This window comes from Marmota monax, unplaced genomic scaffold (genome assembly GCF_021218885.2).
Source record: "Marmota monax isolate L192 unplaced genomic scaffold, Marmota_monax_Labrador192_F-V1.1 WCK01_AAM20220418_F8-fsc00231, whole genome shotgun sequence".
NCBI lineage: Eukaryota > Metazoa > Chordata > Mammalia > Rodentia > Sciuridae > Marmota > Marmota monax.
Window position 1 is genome coordinate 2,252,019 of NW_026693458.1, and position 22,375 is coordinate 2,274,393.

A 22,375-nucleotide genomic window follows, 5' to 3' on the forward strand; every position below is an offset into this window, starting at 1 on the left:
AAACTGAAATATTAATGTTAATCGTTAAAATATAAGAGCCACACTACATTTTGCTAATAATATATTAACTTTTTTTTAAAAGTATGTGTGGCAAGGAAATAAATTGAGCAAGAACAATTTTAATAATTAGCAGGATTCCTAAGATCATCATCTAAAATGTTAAATGTATTTAAAAAATTCCCAATAACCTAGAGGTTAATAGATTTGACTCCTTAAGATTTTTGCCTAATTTTGAAACACCAATGAAGTGTTCACATAACAGGCTAATTTTACACTTTTAATCCATTTATTGGAACGTATCTTTGACATATTACTTAATGAAGGAAAATAATAGTCTACCTGTAGTAGTTATAAATGCTTAGTGCTTAAAGTTGTCATCAAAGAATTTATCATGCTATCATATTATTTCAAAATAATATGATATAATAATATGGATATGAATATAAATATATAAAAATAGTGTACTTACATGTAAGGTCTGCCTCTAGTTACTTCCTAAGCATTTTAAATCAAATATTAAATAAAAGAAGGTACAATGATATCTGTAATTGTAATGCTCTCATTCAGAGAACACAGGGACATATGTTAAAGATTTTAGCTGGGGTTGTGGCTCAGTGGTTGAGTGCTTCCCTAGCATGTGTGAGACACTGGGTTCGATTCTCAGCACTACATATAAATAAGTAAAATAAAAGGTCCATTGACAACTAAAAATAAAAATAAATTTTAAAAATATTTTATTTAGCTTATTAGTTACAAGGAAACCAGTAAGATGAACCAATCAGTTCAAAGGAGAGTTTCAAGTACCATGCATACTGGTTGACAAGGCATGACAAAATGAGTTTACAAACAGATACAACATCATCAATAACTAATTATTGTATCTCACAGGCACAATAATTTGCATTTCTGTGGACAAAAATCGTTTTGCATTACCACCAGTTTCGCTCAACTAGTCTGAAGTCCCTCAAACAGTGAAAGCAGAGTTGACCTTGATGGATGCACTATAGTGGGTGCTTAATGACCTTTTCTCCCATTCAAGACTTTTACAGTTTTTCTCCTTCTTCTTTTTTTTTTTTTTTGTACCAGGGATTAAATTTAGGGCCATCAAACCACCACTGAGCCACATCCCCAATTCTTTTATTTTTATTTATTTTTTTTAAATTTTGAGACAGGGTCTCACTAAGTTGCTTACGGCCTTGCTAGGTTGCTAAAACTGGTCTTGAACTTGTGATTCTCCTGCCTCAGCCTCCTGAGTCACTGGGATTATAGGCATGTGCCACCCACCACACCTGGCTACAATTATTATTGACTTAATTTGAACAACTATCTCCTGATTCTTTGAGAATATTTATTTTTATTAGATTTAGTGAAGCAAGTAAATATTCCCTTTGAAGACTGAACCTTATAAACTTCATTTTGAATCCTATGGGTAAAGGCTTTGGGCATGTATGTCTGATCATTAAATTCAAGGTGCTACTTTAAGCATATTATCAGAATTTATTAAGTGACTCGTTAGAAGGAGTAATATTTTTAACCTGTTTGCTCTGGTCAAAATAAATGAAATCCTTTCATTAAAGAAAGGTAGCTAATTTTTCCTTTTCCCCGTGATATATCAACATGTAAATACTGCTCTCACTGGACTGATTCAGTGGTCTGAAAAATTGTTTTCAAGTGTTTACAAAGTTCATAATTCATCGTTGCCTTTCACCGACCTTCCCTCCAGGTGCTGGGCTCAATGACGGGCAGTGGCATTCTGTGTCCCTGTCTGCCAACTGGAACCACCTGAGTGTGGTGGTGGATAGTGACATGGCTCTCCAACCGCTGGTGACGGGGCTGACGGGTTCCAGCAACACCTATTATTTTGGAGGTAAGTGTAGACAGGTCAACTACAGGGAACAGTGGAACCATGTTTATCTTTACTGCCCTGCCTGCATCCAGGGTCTCTTGTCAATTTAAATCACTTCATATTAAGAAATGATCTCTCTCCTTCTATAACATATCTAAAAAGTTTAATTTATTAATATTACTGATGGAAAAATCAATCCCTCCAGTAACTTTACTTACTGTTTCAATGACCTCATAATTTCACATAATGTTAAAAGAAAATACATGCTAGCTACACACAGTAAACTGGAAACAAGTGGAATTTTTTCAGACGGCAAATGTCATAAGCAAATTCTCTACAACAGATGATTTTAGACTTCTAACAGCTTTTAAAAATCAAATAAATCAGGCTGGGGTGTGGCTCAGTGGTAGAGCTCTCGGCTAGCATGTGCGAGGCCCTGGTTTCTATCCTCAGCACCACATAAAAATAAATAAATAAAATAAAGGTACTGTACGTGTCCAACTACAACTAAAAAAAATATATTAAAAAATCAAATAAATCATATTGTCCAAAGTCATTGGCTTACTTAAAATCTTATGATACATATACTTCAACTCATATTATTTAATCATTTTATACTGCTCAGTTTATAGATGGATAAATAGATATTTTTTAATAGGAAGGGAGTAATAGGAAGTATAAAATATACTGTAAAGAATTTTTTGAACATCAAATGAATAAATAGGACACAAGTATACTAAATGTAGCCATAGTGCAATTGGTGCTACATTGGTGCAAAGGGCCAGATATTTATATGCTCCCTAAATCCATATGGTAAAATCTTAACTTTGGGAGGATAATTAAGTCATAAGGGTGGAACCTCAAGAATGGGATTGGGATCCCTCATAAAAGGACCCAGAAACTTCTCTAGCCCAACAGGAGGGTGGCCACCTGTGAACCAGAAAGCAGGCCCTCTGCACACCACGTCTCCCATGGCCCTCATCTTGGACTTGCCCCTCTCCAGAACTGTGGGACATTAAGTAGCACTCAGTTGGTGGTGTTCAGTGTCGCCATCTGAACTGATTAAGGCACCCGATGGACAGCACGGATCTATTATTAGGAAGGAAATTTTGCTTCTTTTTTTTTTTTATTAAAAGAAACCCTAAAAGCAATGTCGTGGATCCTAGATGCTTCCGTGAGACGAGATGTGCCTTCCAGATTAGGCTTGTATACCCGGAAAGCCAAGTGAAGAGAAACAGGTGAGGAAACCACACAAAGGAGCACAGATACCTGTGCATGGCAGGACTGTCACCGTGCCACAGTGACACCAGCTATGGGGAAAAAAAACTATGGGAAAGAAAACTACCTATGGGAAAGGAAACTCATTCTGGAGTAAGAGAGCTTTCAACCCAGGAGGAGATTCCAGGGGAATGTGGACGCACTTCTCACCATACAGTTGGTGGATACCCCAACACTCAGGGCCACTTAACTAATGCAACCATGTGTTATTGGAGTGCTCCACAGAACTACATCACCCCGCTTTCTTTTTCTTTCCCTTTTTAATTTTGAGGTCCTGGGGATCAAACCCCAAGGCTTGTGCATATTAGGTGAGCATCCTACCACTGAGCTATCCCCCACCCATCACCCATCCCTCCTTTCCTACAAAATGAAGAATCGTATATACTCAGGAATATAGACCTAGTAGAAAAACTCTTTTGCATACATTCCACAATTGCCTTCTGATATGTGTGTGTGTGTGTGTGCGTGTGTATTTCACAATGAACATGTACATTTTCAAACAAATAACCACATATATTCAAAGACTTCACTAAGCTGTTTTGTGCCACAGAGTGTATATTTATACTGTTACAGTAAATTGAAATGACCTAAAAAAATCCCTGAGCAAACAAAGCTAGTTAGGCTTCATAAGTGACCTTAACCGTGTTTGATTTGCAAACATAAGGTAAAATTTATCTTGGTTTATTTCTTGAAAATGCCTGTCTTTCAAAAATTCAAAACTGATGTTAATAGATCAGAAGCCACCAACTAACTTACGTACACAGGGATTTTCCAGCATGGTATACCAAATGGGCAGTTGTATAACCAAACAATCGGTGTGTGTGTGTGTGTGTGTTTGTGTATACAGAAAGCAGATGCTCACTTCCATGTTTGAGAACAAAGCCTTCCCATTCCACCCTCATGGCAGAATCAACTCCCTTTTATAGCTGCCTCACTTGAGAATTGTTCTTAGCTCAAATAAAACACTTCACATTTTACTTTTCCTCAATTTACCTCTTAACAGTTGTACACCTGTATCTATAGTTAGATGCTCCACTTCTCTGGGTAAACAAAAGGAGTTTCAGTTTCAAGACATCAAGGAATTAGCATCTTGACTGATCTTGAATGGATGATAATATAAGGAGTCCTCTAAATAAATAAATAGAAAATGCCGCTACACATGCCAACCTTTGGGACCATGCTCAGTTAGCTTTAGGAATGGTGGTCCAAGATTGCTGGCCATCTGAGGAGTTTTGCATGTTGAGGATGATGCTAAATTCAGGATTTCCAAATATGAGTTACAAGATACCCCTTACGTCTGCTCTCAAAAGATGTGATATTGTCAAATAATTATCTCTAATAAAAAAAATTTCCAACCAAATGCAGATGAACAATAAACTGTTCGGGATATTCTGTGAAGATGAAGACAAAAATCTGTATAATGAGAGCAGATGACGGAATTGTGATCCAAGTGGCTTTGTTTGCACAACGGTTAGCCCAGATGGAAAAGGTCCAGAGAGAACCCGCTGAACAGACAATAGGAAATGTGAGCCGTGGCACTCTCTGGGAATGCGTGTTCATACGTGTTCCCATGTCCTTCAGAAAGTATTTCATGTGTCTCAATAGACAAATACATGAAAGCCAACAGGATTTCATGAAGGAATGTGTGAACATTTTGGGTGGGCAGAGCTCCCCCCAGAGCTGCCCTTATCCCTGGAAGCCATGAACGTGTTACATGGTTGAAAAGACTTTGCAGATGTAATTGAGGTTACAGACCTTGACATGGGCACATTATCCTGAATTATCCAGGCAGGCTCAATGGAATCTTAAGAGCACTTGGGGATTTGATGCTGGTTGGTGGCAGAGAAGCCCAAGGGAGGTGTGACAGAGGATTCAGGCAGATTAGAAATAGACGTCTGTGCTGTTGCTGGTTTAGAAGATGGATCCAGCAATGTGACTAGGAAAACAGACAGCCAGAAGGATCAAGAGGCCCCTGCTGACCAGTAAGGAAACTGGATCTCATCCCTACAACTCCTCATCCTTTCAACAGAAAGTTAAAATGTCAGAACAATGGTTTTGTTCTGTTTTGTTTAGATTATGGGTGGTCTCAGAGCTAACATAACAACGTGAGCATGAGCCATAGAGCAGATAAAGTGTTAGAAATGGTGAGGCTGACCCAGGACCAAAGTCACCTTTGATCCAAACATATAGGAAGTGTCAATAACTGTTTGAAATAGATACGCAGCAACCACAACCCAAGTGGGCATGTGCACAGGTAAAATCCTATTTTCTTCAGAGGCAATGAGATGGGTTGGCTTGTCCCTCCCTCAGATTCACAGGGAGCTCAGATTATGACAGTATCTGGAAATAGGTCTTCCCTGGTGAGGGTGGAGCAAGTTATGCTCTGTTGGTGGGAATGTAAATTAGCACAGCCAGTAGGGAAGACAGTGTGGCCATTCCTCAAGAGACTAGAATCCAAGCTACCTATGACCCAGCAATCCTGCTCCTGGGCTTATAGCCAAAGGAAATGCCATCTGTGTGTCAGAAAGACACCTGCACTCACAAGGGTGTCACACCACTGTTCCCAACAGCCAGGATATGGAATGCACCCAGTTGTCCATCAGCAGATAAATGATTTTTTAAAAATGGTATATAAACACAATGGAATAGTGCTCAGGTGCAAAAAATCGTGAAATCTGGTATTTCCTATGACATGGATGAACCTGGAGCACATTATTTTAAATAAGCAAGGCACAGAAAGACAAATGCTGCATGATCTCACTTTCTTGTGAATCTAAAACAGTGGATCTCATAGAAGTTGAGAGTAGAATAATGGTTACTGGAGCCTGGGGGAAGGATGAGAATAGTCAACAGGAGTGCATTGCATATCTCAAAAGAGAGAAGAGATTTTAAATGTACTCACCTGGAAGAAATGATAAAAATTTATGGTGATGGACATGCTATTTATCCTGAGTTGATCCTTCATTACCCAGTGTATACATGAATTGAAATGTCATATTGAAGTTCATAGATATAAACAAATCTACATAACAACAAAAAGTACAATTGATTTTTAAAAACTTAAATTTAAACAAATGAGGTCATTAAAATGACCTCCAATCTAATACGACAGGTGTCCTTACTTTTAAAAAGCAGGGGGTATAGCCAGGCAGGGTGGTGCACATCTATAGTCCAGCAATTTGGGAGGTTGAGGCAGTAGGATTGCATGTTTGAGGCCAGCCTCAGAGATTTAGTGAGGTCCTCAGCAACTTAGTGAGACCCTGTCTCAAAATAAAAGATAAAAAGGGCTGGGGACATAGTTCAGTGGTTAAGTGCCCCTGGGTTCCATCCCTGGAGCCAAAATAAAAAAGGGAAATGAGAACACAGAGAAACACAGAGGGAGAACACCCAGAGAGACACCATGTGGAGATAGAGCATTGGGTGATCCACCTGCAAGGCTAGAGCTACTGGCTACTTCCTCCTGGACCCCAGCACACTACTGTGCAGCTGGCCACCAGAGGTCAGGCCTTAGCCCCCTGCTGCTGCCACTCTGCCAGGAGCCCCTTGATTTTTTAAATTTCTTTTTAAAAATATTTAGTTAGCAAAAATTATATATATATATATATGCATATGTGTGTGTGTGTATATATATATATATATATATATATATATATATATACATATATATATGTATATATGTGTGTGTGTGTGTGTGTGTGTGTGTATAAGGTATACATAACATAGACGAACATCGTATATGGATTACCACTGTCAAATTTATTAACACATCCATCCCACCACTCACAGTTACCATTTGTGTGTGGGAGGAGGACTAAAGACACTTAAAATCTGTTCTCATCAAGCTCCCAGTAAACAATACAGTATGATTAACTACAGTCACCATGCTGGCTTACTTTGTTTTTAATGGGGATGATGAAAAGAGATTGGGAATTATGAACTGAAATGCATGTCTACCAGATAAGCTTCATTAAAGGGTCATGTGTGGGGACAATTTTAAACAGGCCACCCTTTATGGAGCTTCACTTCATCACGCTGCTCCATAGGACAGTCACAATGATAAATGATCGTGAGTACTTATTTTTTTCGCCTGTTTTATTGCATGGTACATGGTACATATGTTCCCCAGAGCCTTGGCTTCTCTAGAATATCTTAGGTATTTCTTGCACCTGATAAATGAAAAGCATGTTTTGTCCAAAGTGACTAATAGTTTAACTTTACCAGTGATTGCAACTTTCCTTTATTGCTAAGGAATAACAAGGGAAACATTTTACTAAATCAAGGAACATGGCAACCTTTCCTAAGCAGAATATCTGCCGGCTCTTTGAGTGCAGCTAAAAAACATCACAGCCTTGGAGAGGGAGCTCAGAGAAGGGAGGCTAAGGAAGGTGTGATAAATCTTCATCTTTGGGATGTTCACATGGAAGGTCCTCATGTCATTCAAATTGCCAATAGTAAGATGTACTTGCCAATCAGTGCTCCAGCTGCTGATGGCATCAGGACAGCTTCACATCTTGCCACTTTCTTCCTAGAGTTGTTTTGATGGAGAGAGTGCAATATTAAAGGAAAATTCATCTTTAAAATTGACGGCAAGCCCACACATCATGCATCCCATTGTTCCAACATGGACCATCCTGTGAGCGAGTGCAGGACACTGTCCACCTGTGAAGCTCTGCTTGCTCTCTTCCCTCCCATTCTGAGGAGTGCACATCTGACCAAAGTTGCTTTAGGATGTTGCTTCATGTGATAGATTTTATAACAACCCTAAGGGGCAAATAGTCAATAAAGCCAAGAACTATCATTTCAAAAGTAAGAGTTTATGAAGCTCTGACAGGTAGGAGGGAAAATGCCATCCAAACTCTTTATAATAACAAATAAAATTAACTACAGGAGATTATTATTATTTGTCAGACAATGAATATTGTATCACCACTTACAGTTTAACATTCTGCCTGTGAGTTATAATAATGCCCAGGCATTCAAGAGCACATTTCTATAAATATATATGTGCTAATGTAATACATGCTTGTTACTTTTATTTATGTCATAATAGTGTTTATTTTTACTAAGATCATTACAAAAATATTTTGAAAATATTTAATATTTTTCAAAAGAATGTACCTATTCCATTACATGAATACACCTATCTTATTTATTACCTCTGCTCTTCAATTTGACTATTGTTAGACAATTGTCCTCTCTGCTTTTGTTTTTTATAAAATTATATAAAAATTACTTTTATAAATATTCTTGAGCTTGTCTGTTTTTTTAGTAAATTTTGAATTTTCTCTATGCATGCCTATTTAACTGAATTTACCCATTTGAATGTAAACCTTGGAAAACAATAGATTTAACCATTTTTACAATGTAAAGTGGTTAAGTTGAATTGATGCACATGAATTAGAAATAGATCATTTCTTAACATAGAAACAGCCTCTGGTACAGCTAATGTTCATTACCCAGTTTAATACATTGAAGACCACATGATCCTATTATTATTACTACTACTACTACTACTACTACTGCTGCTGCTGCTGAATATTGAGCCCAGGAGTGTTCTCCCACCTACCACCTAAGCTACATCCGCAGTCTCTTTTATTTTGTATTTTTGAGACAGGGTCTCTAAGTTGCTGAGTCTGGCCTTGAACTTGTGATCCTCCTGCCTCAGCTTCCCAAGTTGCTGGGATTACAGGTGTGCACTCCAGTGCCCAACTCCAGATTCTTCTCAAACATTGTGCATTGCAAGCTTTAAGAGGATTTTATTCCATTCCATTCATTGATTGAATTAATTCCTTGGTTCCAATAAAAAGAATCTTCATTGCCTGTTCTTTGAAATTGTACAAGTGATCGATAACATAAAGTCAAAGACAGATGAATGAAAACCACCTATGTTCTGTAATCATTCTTTAATTCTTTTTTTTCAAGCAATTGTTGAATTAAGTTTGATACTTTGAGGTTTTATTTGAATTATAGTTCTTGAGTAATGCACAGATGTTAAATAATCCATGATAAAAAGCTAGAAAATAAATGTACCTTTGGTCACACTGGTAAAATAAAGAAATAAATTCCAAGTTACAGATCAATCTAGAACCCATAGAGCTATGGCATTTACTTTTTTGGGGGGGAGGTACTAGAGATTGAACCATTAAGCCACATCCCCACCCCTTTTGTGTGTGTGTGTTTTATTTAGAGACAGGGTCTCACTGAGTTGCTTCAGGCCTTGCTGAGTTGCTGAGGCTGGATTTGAACTCATCATCCTCCTGCCTCAGCCTCTCAAGCTGCTGGAATTATAGGCATGCACCTGGCAATACCTAATATTTAAATGATGTAAAAAATAAAGAAATTAGATTCCATAAGCTTGAAAAGAATAATGCTGTGCAGTCAACACAAACAAGTTTTTTTAAAAATAGGGCAAATAATAAAAAATTTCAAAAGCTAAAATCTCATGATACACAATCAAAATTATTAATTTGATTTATGATGTATTTGGCATTGTGCCATTAAGAAATGAGGCACCCATTTCATAATCACAACAATATTTACTAAATCAAAATTAGACCATCTATGACCCATGACTTATTATATAGGCCAAAGCAAAGAATTGTTTCATATGTTTAAAATGTTGTTAAGAAAAAGAAAAAGCAAGGAGAATATTTGATAGAGATCATATTGTGCTCCTCAGAACCTTAAGCATTACTACCTAGCCTCCTACAGAAAACATTTGCAGACTCTTGTTTTAGATAAATGCCTTGTAATTTGATTCTGCAACAAGTCCCTTTGTAATGTTTTCCTTTCTTTAATAGTAGTGTGCACTTTTATCCCTTCTCTTAATCTGGCAACACGTGAATCTAAGTTCCATTATCAAGTTATGTACTGTAGCTCAGCAGATGGTGGGAGAGTTCAGATCACTAATTTTCTACATGTTTGAATTTATGTGTGGGTAATATTGCCTAATTCAAATCAAAGCTGTGGTCTTGCTCATACTTGTTAATGTAAGTATTGCTCTTCCACAAAGCCCACACGGTCAAGGTAAATTATATCATAAGCATTACCATTTGTAAGTTAGTTGATGGGTGTGATGAGACTTTTAACATTTAACTTATTATATTGGAAATGATCAAGTGTCTGTTTAATTTCTGTTCGCTCATGGAACAGCCTATACTGTTCTTTTATTTATCATTATGTGCCCTAGAAGTGAGGTGTCTCCTTTTTCTTTTTGTACTAAGTTGTTAACACTAGAATGTAGTCTTTGGTTATATATGTGACTAAAGCATCTAACAAAATAATTCTGTTAGTAGAAAAGCCAATCTAAGTATTTCTGTTCAGTCAATGTAAAACTAGTTTTAAAATATTCTCAAATGCACACACATTCTAACACACAAAAACATCTCCAGGGTAGATATTAAACATGTTTAGATACATAGGAGCATCCAACTATACTTTTAAGTAGCATTTTCCACACTTCATAAATACAGAGGCTCTTACATGAAATATGGGCTATGACTTGACTTATTTTAACTTCACCTTCATTTTAATTTCTCTTACTAATGCTACATGATGCCAAAATATATTATTTCTTCTTCGATGAAATTTTAAAAGCCAAACATCTCTTCTTTTTGATGTACATTAATTCCTTGTCATGAATTTTAAATCTTACCCCCCCCACACTTTTTAAACTTCTGAATTCCAGGTATTATCCGACATTTGATCAACTCTGACTTGTGTCCTTCTCACCTATCTAGTGAGTGATGTAATGTGTCACCTCCTATCAAAATTCATTCTTCAAGAATCCGTAAACAGGGGAAGCTGCAGTCCTCAGAATAAATGCTGTGGACTAGCTTGGTGAGGTTGTGGATTTCCTCCTGTCTTTGTCTCTGTGTGCAGGCTGTCCCGACAACAGCTCAGGCTCTGGATGTGCAAGTCTTCTGGGAGGGTTTCAAGGATGCCTGAGGCTCATCTCCATTGGTGGCACAGTGGTGGATCCCATCTCGGTACAGCAGGGGGCGCTGGGGAGTTTCAGCGATCTTCAGATAGACGCCTGCAGCATCACCGACAGGTAGGGGCCTCCTGGGCCATCTCAGCAGCCCTGCCTCCAAAGCTAAAAGGAAAAAAAGGCAGACGCATGGGGGAAAAGTGAATTTCATTCTCTTATTTTATTCTCTCTTTTTATCTACTATCTTTCTGCAGGGAATAAAATAGTCATATTACAGTGAGGATTCAAAACCTTCATTTTTAGTTGTATAAACTGTGTTTTTCAAATGATAGCATTTAATAAAAAGGCTTATGTATACCTTAGGAATTTTAACTAAAAATGGCCCCATGTTACTGGGCTCTTAGTCATCAACCCAGTGCTGGCCACCATGCCACTTGTGGGTGGCCATGCTGAGGGGCAGTGTGTCTGGACAAGGCACTGTTGTTTTCATTTGTGGGGTCAGCTACCAAATACCAAATCTATTCCATGGAGCAGATATGAAGTAATCTCTGTAACAGTTTGAGCCACAGAGGTTGGTGAAGATAGTTGTGTACTGACAAACTCAGTGAAATATGGAGACTGCAAGAAAAATATTTTAATTTTTAAAAATTAAGCCTTCACACAGTTCATACTGCCAGTTATGCCTTATCTCTATTACTTTTGGCTGAAAAGTTATAATCACTTACCTGAATGATATTTCTCTATATGAAATGCCTTATTGCCTTCCCCTTGGCATGTGCCATCAATAAATTAATGCAGATTATGACACGTAACTATAAGTGTGGAAACATCACACAGTACCCCACAAACCTATACAGCTTTAATGTCAATTAAAATAAAATAAAGCCAAGAATTAATGCTATAAATTAAAAATAAAAAGTTAATACAAATTTTAGAATGTCCAAACTTACTGCCTTCTACTTTATAAGTAGTTCGTTAGTCATTCTGCTTTAAACATTAGCCATAAAACTGTCTTCTCCCCCTAAACATGTTTCGGTTTACAAAGCATAGTGATATTTTAAAAGAAAATAATTTCTACGGATTGAAATTTTCACTACTAAGAACTTGATTTAACCAAGAATAATTTCCCCCTTGAAACTTCTGTTGATTTGTAGGAAAACAGCCAGTCAAGGAGGAAGAGTGTATCACAAAACAATTGTTCCCAATAACTCCTACTTTTGCCTGTGGGGTTGGAATTCTTGGCAGAGACTCAGGACTGCATGGACGGGACCAGGCTGTGTCATGGGGATGGTGGTTGGGAGCTGGTCACCTGTGTCTGGAGATATGCCATGGAGCTGGTCACCTGCTCTTTGGGCACCAGCTCACCAGGCAAGATGCAGGACCCTCAGCCAACAGAGGCTCACGGGGAGGTATCCCAGGGCTCTCACTGTGAGGACTGAGGGCAGTCAGCTCAGCTGTGATGCAAATGTGTGATTTTCTCCTTTTGTAAGTCATTGATATCTTGTCAAAGACCCCAGATGTGATCTGTTCACATCTTATCTGTTATGCAGCGCTATGGTTTGGATGTGTTAACGGCTTCCTCAGGTGGGAATGGAGAAACCTCAGGAGGTGGGGCCTAGAGGAAGGAAGTTAGGTCACTGGGGGCGTGCCCTGGAAGGGGAAGTTGGGACCCGCCCCTTCCTGTCTTTGCTTCCTGGCTGCCATGAGGTGAGCAGCTTCCTCTGTCATGTGTTCCGCCATGATATGCTGCCTCAGCCACTGTGCGCTGTAACACTTCAGAGAAGGGTTTGTTGCTATTATCCTGTTGTTTTGGTAACAGGGATTGAACTCAGGGGCACTCAACCACTGAGTCACATCCTCAGCCCTATTTTGTATTTTATTTAGAGACAGGGTCTCCCTGAGTTGCTTAGCACCTCACTTTTTGCTGAGGCTGGCTCACTCATGATCCTCCTGTATCAGCCTCCAGAGCCACTGGGATTACAGGTGTATGCCACTGTGCCCGGCTCAGAGAAGGGTTTTAAAGAACACTTTTAAATTCTTTTCAAATGGGATTACAAATGTGGGTTATTCACTCTTTCATTCTTGGGTCAGTGTATAGAGTCCAGCCCTTCAACATGTTTTTAAAACAACTACATATCATAAGCAATAAAAATGGGAAACCTGGTGCTACCAAGTGATACTCTAAAGAGTAAAAGAGCTTTGCTATTTCCCTTCTCATTCAGTTTGGAAATCCTGAAAACTCACCTCTAAATATCCTGAACACAGGTCTATGAACCACTCTCGCCCTTTTGGGGAATTAAAAATTATTTTAATTCACAAAATAGAAATATGTCCTTCAAACACCAAAACTAAAAAGCCTACTAAAGGTACGGGATATGAAGTCGCCTTTTTTACCAAAATTTTAGGCTAAGCAAAAAACAGCCACGTGTACTCAGGATGACATGCTGCAGAGCACGGCCTCTTCCTTCAGACTCTCATGACCTTAGCGTTAAAAAAAAAAAAAAAAGTCCACCTTTGCCTTCCATGCCCTGTGTCATGGTCCAGGCCACCTGGAGCTCCCTGAACAGGAAGGCCTGCTACCTCCCCACTAGAACTGCCAGGTGGCACAGGCTCCCCACCTCTGCACACTTTCTCCAGCATTAGTCTCCTTTACTCTGGGTGGCTTCTCTGTACTACAAGTAAAATTACTGACATGTTTAGTTGAAAAAAATTATGATGAGCCTGCTCATATGTTTCTGATCACTTAATAGTTCTTCTAAGATATTTTAAGTAAAACTACATTATCAGCAGTGGTTTGTAATCTTCTTATGATTTGTGGAATCTTCAAGTCAGGTTGATCTTAAAATTTTCCATATGTTAACGAGAAGGGGAAGAGGGGCATGGGCAAGGAGAATGGGAAGGGGAGGAGGACACCTGCCAATGGGCCTCCTCCACCCCGGCCTCCCACCTTCTTACCTGTCAGTCTGACATCTACTCATTGCTTTGGATACCTGTCATACTTTGACCCTTGAAATATTTGAAAATTGTGATGCTGATTGCCCATAATTATTCTCCTCTTAGACTAAACTCTCCTTAACTTGAGGTAATTAGTCAAAATCTTGACCTTAAACTTGTGGTACTTTGCTGGGGTGCCAGCACGTGGGGGTGCTGGGGGCACGGGCAGGTAATTTCGTGATCTCTTCTTCCACAACCTTTTCAGTTTCCTGGAAGGATCCCTTTGAAGCCCCTGGAGACTCCTGCCAGTGTCCACATGGTAGCTTCCTGCCTCGCCTTGGTCCTCCAGCCACAAGCAGGAGGTCTCACTTCCCTCCTCCCCGCCCCTCTCCGGCTCCTGCTCTGGGCCCCTGCAGGCAGGGCCAGGTCCTAGCTCCCCTGCACCTGCCTTTCCAGTACACACTGCTTTTCCCCTCGCAGCCTTGGCCTCCAAGTGCTGGGCCTACAGCGCAGAAGGCCAGTGGTGTTTAGGTCCTTCACTTCCCTCCTATCTCCTGAGCAGCATTCTCAGCCATGGGACAAGGTGGGCAGGGGCAGATCCCAACACAGCCTCTGGGAGGCCACCATTTCTCCCTGGAATCTCCACACTATGCTTAGAAACTTGCCCGTTCACCCAGCACCCTTCTCCAAGTTCTTCTAAGAACCTGGAGGCCAGTAGGCTGGAACAGCCTCTGCAACTTTACAGTGGGATGCAACAGAATCCAGAAAGCTCTGAAAGTGCGAGAACTCCAACTCTGTTTTTTATCATGATTGTGTTGGCTATTCGGGGTCCCCAGAGACTCCCCATGTACTTTAGGATAAATTTTTCTATTTCTAAAAATAAAAATTTAAAGCCATTGACAATTTTATAGACATTGCATTGAATCCACAGATGGATCTTAACATTGTTAAATCTACCATTAATTGATCACCCATTCTAAATCTAAAGGGCAACACGTGGACCTAAGTTAAATGTTCTTCACGATTCCTGGAGCTATGTTGCATTATGATGGAAGGTGCTCCTGTCTTCCTCTCCTCCTTCTCTGTCTCCTCTTCTTTGAAAAATGTCCACAATGAAGTATAATGCGTGGCAAATTTTATATTTGTAGTTGATTTTGCCAGCCACACATTAAGTTAGTATTTTGTCACAACAACAAAAAAATATGACGTGTTGAAAGTTGTCAAAGATACATAATGATCAGTTATAGGCCAGTAAATGTATTTAAATAAATATATCATGGTGACCAGAAAATCTTGATGACAAATCACTAGTAACATGGCATTTTCTTGGGTTGCTATACTTTTGCATTAATCTATTTTTAGTAAAGAGGATTTTTATTTTATGCAGACTCACCAAGGAGACTACAGCCGTATCTGTTTCCTTACAGATGCCTGCCCAGCTTCTGTGAACATGGGGGTGCATGTGCCCAGTCCTGGGACACCTTCTCCTGCAACTGCGAGGGCACAGGTTACACTGGAGAGACCTGCCATTCCCGTAAGCCTTCCACCTCATTGTCCTCATTTCTGTGTCTTTGTCACTTCATTTCCTTTTCATTCATTGTTTATGTGTGCCTGCATCTTTGCGATCACATATTCAAATAAGTCTTTATTAATTAAAAGTAATTAATTATTAATATTATCAATTAATAAATATTTAATAATAATTAATTTCTAGATTATATTTAAACCACCTCACTTTATTTTATCATTAATTAGTTATCCCCCACCATGTTGGGGATCAAACCCAGAGCCTCATGCATGCTGGTAAGCACTCTACCACTGAGCTTTGTCCCCAACCCCAAGCTCATTTAATACAAGGGTGTTGAGACAGTGTACAGAAATATGGAGTACTAAGTCGGTTACACAAAAGAAGCTGGTAAATATGACGAATTAGGTATGGTAGAATAAAAGTAAAGAGTAGAATTAAGCTAGATTAAATCAGGAATGCATGATGTCACAACTCATTCCTTTCCTTGAGTTGGGCTGTAGTTTCAATTGAGAATCCTTTTAATCAAAGAAAAGTGGAAAAATACTCAGTTGCCTGGCTTTCAACATTTATTATTAAATGTAATAAAATTAAGTATAAAAATAATGGGATGGAAATTATAGAAGAGGCAATTAGATATCAGCTAAAAACTAGCAGACCTTTAAGGTCTCTTACAACTGTAATTTTCCTTGGTGGTAAGGATGATTATAAGTGAATAATTATAAAAGTATGCATTTATGGAGTACATAAATATATCTATCCTCATGCAAATAGTGATTTGCATGAATTAACTCATTTAACCCTAAAGCAGCTTCAAGAATAAAGTACTATTATTATCCTCATTGCAAACTGTGGACAGAGAGAGGTCAAGTAACTTGACCTTTAGGCTACTTAAAGGCACCCTGAGGATTTGAACTTGAGGAAGTAGGCTCTAGAGCCTTAGCTCCAGCATTTGAAGGGTGCTCCTCATACCAGAAGCTTCAGAGTCACTGGGAATGTGTTATAAATAAAGAACCTCAGGTCTTATCCAAACCTATTGGACCTGAATCTCTTGGGATGGAGCCCAGAGGTCTGTTTGAACCAGCTTTGCACGTGCTCCTAATAGACACTGTAGGAAGCACTTCTAGGTGACTTGCTATAACTTGTCTATACTGCCTCTCCCAAGTAGACGTCATCTGTCTTTAGTGAAGAATCATCCTCTATCTTTTAAAGCCCAGACTAGTTTATTGACCACTAATTTGTTAATGATTAGAACGTGCCAGAAGCCTTGAAAATATCACACACACACACACACACACACCCTTTTTTGTTGTTGTTGTTTGAACTTTTAAAGGTCTCTTCTTTCTGTGCATCTCTGCTGACATTTCTCCACGTCTCCTTGCAAACAATTTGCCCTTCCCTGGGTCTTTAAGGAAACGGTGTAAGATAGGAAATCATCACTTCAATTCCTTTGCACTGAGGTTCTACTTGAAACTTATAGCAACTCCTTGTGACTTCTTTAATTTGATTTTTATAAAAACTGTAACAGGAAGGCAGGGTGTGGAGTGTTATTAACTCTGCTCTCTGCATGCAAATGAGGCTCAGGGAGAATCCTATGCTCCCAGCTTGAGGATCTGGACAAGAGCTTCTCAAGGGAGCAGACAGTCCACGGCCATCTCTGCTGCAAATGTAACTCAGAGGAAATCTGAGGGAAAATATCAGAAATTTGAAGAGGAGCTATTCAGATTTCACTCTGATGTAATGATTTGGTTGCTAATTGTGGTTCTCCATAGTTGTGGCTTCCAAAGAGGTACACCAAGCAAAGGTGAAATTTCACCAAGCCCACAGTCAAGGACCGTGAGACAAGACTGCTTAGAGTTATAACAGGTCATTTTTGTTTGGGACACTCATATAAGTATATGTGTACACATTGTCATTTAAGTCAAAAAATTAATATAAAACAAGAATTCTCCTATTTGTTAACTATGCAGGTCTAATCATTGTCATTAATATGAATGAATCTGAGCAGGCATTTATAAGTTTGTGCATTTAAATAAATATACAAGTGGGAAAGAATGACAGAAAAGCAATCTATCCTACTTGTGTTTTCATCTAAGAAGTTTGTTAAATAACTCTGTTGATTTGGACCATTTACCGTGGGGCCATTCTCATTTGATAGCTGGTTGTATTTACCTTAAGATTGCTTAGATTTAAGATGTCCTCTTGCAAAGTTTTTTTCCTCCTGTTTTGCAAAATGAGAGAGAATAACTCTCATCCCCTTCCTTGGGCTTTGCTGCGGACCCAGAATAAGTCAACCTCATCCAGAACAAAGAAAATTATGCAGATTGGGGGCTAATTAGAATTGCAGTGCAGGAAAACACAGATTTAAGCAATCTTGAAAAATGTATCCTGAGGTTTTACTAAATGGCAGAGAATTTATAGCTTTAAACCATGAGGGGGTTGGAAGTGGCATGACTTGTTGGAAGGTATTAGGCTGCTGGAGGAGGTTAAGCTGTTCTGTAAGGGAGGGAATTTGAATAGAATCATGAATCCACAGCAGATAGGATTCAGATTCACAGATTTCTCTAAAATGCCCCTTCAAATTTTTGACACTAGGCTTCAGAATCTTCATCTTCCTTGCTCAAAAGCAAGAGAACATTTACATAGAGAAAATACAATCCTTAGACATTGTCCAGTGACCTCTGTTTACATAGAGAAAATACAATCCCTAGCCATTGCCCAGTGACCTCACATTCCCATGAAAATCTTCATTTTAGTCACCAGTACCCTTTTTCCTTTTTCTTCAAATAGAACTATATGCCAAATATTTGTTCAGCACCTAACGATGTTCAACACTTAAATCCATCTTGACTTGCTAACATCCTTCTCCTTTGTTAGTGAAAGTAAATTTAATTTATAATATGTCACCTTTCTGTCTTCTACCTAATCAAATATAATGTCATACAAACTAATAAAAATGATGTCAGATAATATGTATCATGTGTCTGTAATTCAGAAATGGAAACCTTTGGACACTAATTAAACCAATTGAGGGATCCCTTCTGCTTCTGATGGATGGTGTTCTCCTACAGCGCTGTATGAGCAGTCCTGCGAAGCCCACAAGCACCGAGGAAGTCCTTCTGGGCTTTACTATATTGATGCTGATGGAAGTGGCCCCCTGGGACCGTTTCTGGTGTACTGCAACATGACAGGTACGTTAATAACCTTCAGACCTGGATATCAACTGTTTATGCCCATGATCAGGATACACCAGGGAGAGATTTGCTAGTTGGCAGCATTGTTAAAACATACAACTTGATATATTGGCTAATTTTATTGTCAATAAAACTTCCTTGTATTTCTTATTTACCTTGGTTGGGTTATGGGTGAAACTTAATGTTCTGCTATGGCTGCAACACTTGTCACAATTACATATTTTTCATATGCACCATGATGACATATAAAGCTTTGGTTCTGTGATTTTACATATTTTAAAAATTTAGAACAAAAAAGAGATCTTTAAAAGTACTAAGAAATAAGATATGTATGTATGTGTGTGTATATATATCTTCAATAGCATGTAATTTTTACAATAAAAGAAATCTGATTTGTGTTAATATTATAAAACCACTCCTGGTTTAGGTATTATTACGAATGAACACAGCTTGATTGTTGAAGGTTGCCGTAAAATGCCTCTTAGGTAACTAAATTTTTACAGAAATCTGCTCTAGCAAATTTCAGGGGGCTCTCTGGAAAGAAGAAATGTGAAATAAATAGTTCTCATTTAGTGTGAGAGAAAAGGTTGTGAAGTCCTGTGAAATTGGACAGTGACCAAATGGACCAGCAAACACCTAGAAAAGAAGGAAACAGACAATTGAAAGTACATAGAAATTTAAAATGCTTTAGTGAAGATTGCCAAAGAATGTTTAAAATGTGAATATTCCAAAAATTTAGAACCACGTGATCAGCAAAGTGCTGAAGATATAAAATACAGAAGTCCCACCAACAGAAACTCACCATCTCCTAAACTCCCTGATTCTAACAATCATACTAATGTGAGAAGGGTCCAGCACCCAGTCATGCAGCTTTCCCGGGGATCCCTTGCTGTGGTTCAGCTTCTTCACAATGGGCTCTTGCAGTAAAGTGGTCTTGGCAAATATCAAAGGACTCAACCAAGGTCACACTTGCAAGGATCTTGTCATTGTTTTAAGATGAGAAGAATGAGGCTTGGTGAAGTTGGTAAGGGAGGCATCTAACGACAAAATCTAGTTAATGACAGAGGAATCACTAAACTCCCCTAGAAAAAGTCATCTTCTCTCTGGAGGTTGCATTGCTTATAGCAGATTAAGCAAAAGCAATTAAAAAAAGGTGCTGTTGTCAAATATTGTTCCACTCGCTTGAAAAATGCATGTAGAGTAATAAGCTTTCAGGAGCCAGTGGCTTCCATCTGTCTTGCTAAGGAGTTTGGAAGTCACCGCTCCATCTTACTAAGTAAAAAACTGGACAAAATGAAAAATCAATGACTCTTCCTAGATCTAGCAAAGATGTGAAGTTGCAGAGCAGACTGCTGCCCCCCCCCCCATTGGAGAGAGAAACAGGCAGACACAGAGAATCACCACTTCCCAGAGCAGAAAGCCCCAGGCACACCAGTGCCTGGGTGGGAAAACCTAAAAGGTGATTGACAAATGGCTGGAGTCCCTGCGGAGACAAGTCTGGGAATAGAGATTTGCAGTCAGAGAAGGATCCTTATGCTGTGAGCTGCAATTTTCAGGAGCTTGACCTGTTTCTTACAGTGATATTGGAGGAAAATCTCCTCATGCTTCCAGAAGGATAAGTGGAGAAAGAATCATCTGGAAACACTCACCAGAGCATTCTATTCTCCTTGACCTGCCCTTGAGAAAGAATGTTTTCAGAGCCTAAACTATTGGGCTAGGTTTCAGAGCCTAGCCTAAGGAGGAAAAGGGTAATGCCTGAGGGTGCTGGGGAGGGAGCTGAGGCCACAGTGCAGAGTCCCAGGCTCATGATGGCATCACACAGGCCCTCCCCTTGGCTGCATCTCACTTGATTCACTAAAGGTCTGGTGGCAGCATGACTTGGACCAAATGCATCACCCCTGGCTATCAGGAAAAAATTTCAAGGCAAAACAAACAGCAGAAAACATAATTCAAAAGAGAAAGAGGGAGCCATAGAAACAGACTCCAATACGGCAGGGATGTTAGAATTAGCAGACTAGGAACTGAAAACCACTGGGACTAACAGATTAATGGTGTAAGAGACCAAGCAGACAGCATGCAAGAGCAGAGGAGCCATGCATCAGAGAGGAGGGAATTCTCAAAAAGAAGGAAAAAGAGATGCCAGAAATCCAACTATTGGAACAAAAATGAAAACATGCCTCAGATGAGTTCATTAGGAGACTGGATATAGCAGAGGAAAGAAATCTCTACGTTTGGGGATATCAAAATAGAAATTTCCAAAACTGAAAAGCCAAGAGATTAAAGAAAAAAGACTGAAAAAACTAAACCCAGAATATCTGAGAATTGTGATATAATTATAAAAGGTGTAACTTCCATGTAAACGGAATATCAGGAGAAGAAATAAAGAAAGGAACCGAAGCCAATTTTGAAGCAATAACAACTAGGATTTTTCATGAATTCTTGTCAAAACACCCATCACAGATCCAGGAAGTTCAAAGAGCACTAAAACAGGATATGCTACCACCACTGCCAATGTAAAACCACGCCTAGGCATGGATATTCAAACTGTGGGCCATCAAAGGTAAAGAAAAAACCTTGACAGAAGTCAGAAAAAAAAACAAAACAATAACAATAACAACAACAAAAACCCACCTCACCTCCACAGGAGCAAAGATAAGAATCATATCTGACTTCTCAACAGAAATCACACAAGGAAGAAGAGCTTTACAGGTGTGTAAGTCTCATGATGCCCACAGATTACCTTTCTGCTCTCTGGGGCAGCAGTTTTCCAGGTAGATCTCAACCTGTTTTTCTGTTATTACACTGTGATCATGCATGACTGCAAATCTATTAAACGGAGCTACCCAGGACCATCAAACCATGACTCAGGACCCAAAATGGCACATGACTGATTATCTTCAAGGCCCTACTGAGTGTCAGGTGTCTGTGTATTTGATCCAGTCGACAGGAGAAACCTGGAGGTGAATGGAGAGTAGGAGTCATGCACACAGGATGGCCAGGAGTTTAAAGATTCTAAAATGAAAAGAAATTCATGCTGAGAACCTTATGAAAGGAAAGAGCCTCGGAACTGAGATTGCTGCAGGAGACCTTGGTGGCCCCTCTATGAGGACAGCAGGCCGCGGTCATTGAATTCAAGCCTGCGTTCCCTCCTTCAGTTCACAGGTTGTGTCCGTCCTTTCCGTCCCTTCGTGGACACTGTGCTCTCCATAGGAACCATGGCCAAAGGGTTGTTCCAACCATACTGCTGGCTTCCTTGTGCCTCTGTTTGTTATTTTGATATGGTGGGAATATGGTTTGTTATTTTGATATGGTGAGCAGCGGTAAGACTGTTAAACTTCTCTTACACACATTTGGAAACCAAGTTATTAAAAATCCTGAGATGTGACAGGATGGGAGGGTGATTTCTCAATAGAAAACCTAATATAGCTGGGCATGGTGGCACACACCTGTAAACCTAGTGACTGGGGAGGCTGAGGCAGGAGGGTTGCAAGTTCAAAGCCAGCCTCAGCGACTTATCGAGGCCCTAAGCGACTCAGAGAGACCTTGTCTTAAAATAAAACATAAAAAGGGTTGGGATATGGCTCAGTGGTTAAGTATCCTTTTGGTCAATTCCTGGACTAAAAAACCCCAAAAACAAACAACAAAAAACACACGTACTACATTGCTTT

General features: G+C 39.3%; 1 protein-coding gene across 1 annotated transcript in view; it reads left to right on the top strand.

The window, feature by feature from the left end:
- LOC124101634 (contactin-associated protein-like 3) overlaps window positions 1-22,375 on the top strand; it is a 209,584-nt gene that overhangs the window by 133,867 nt on the left and 53,342 nt on the right. Inside the window, exons 9-12 of the mRNA XM_058583459.1 lie at window positions 1,724-1,867; window positions 11,006-11,177; window positions 15,416-15,522; window positions 18,585-18,704. Coding sequence (XP_058439442.1) covers window positions 1,724-1,867; window positions 11,006-11,177; window positions 15,416-15,522; window positions 18,585-18,704 — 543 coding nt within the window. The remainder of the gene's footprint in view (window positions 1-1,723; window positions 1,868-11,005; window positions 11,178-15,415; window positions 15,523-18,584; window positions 18,705-22,375) is intronic.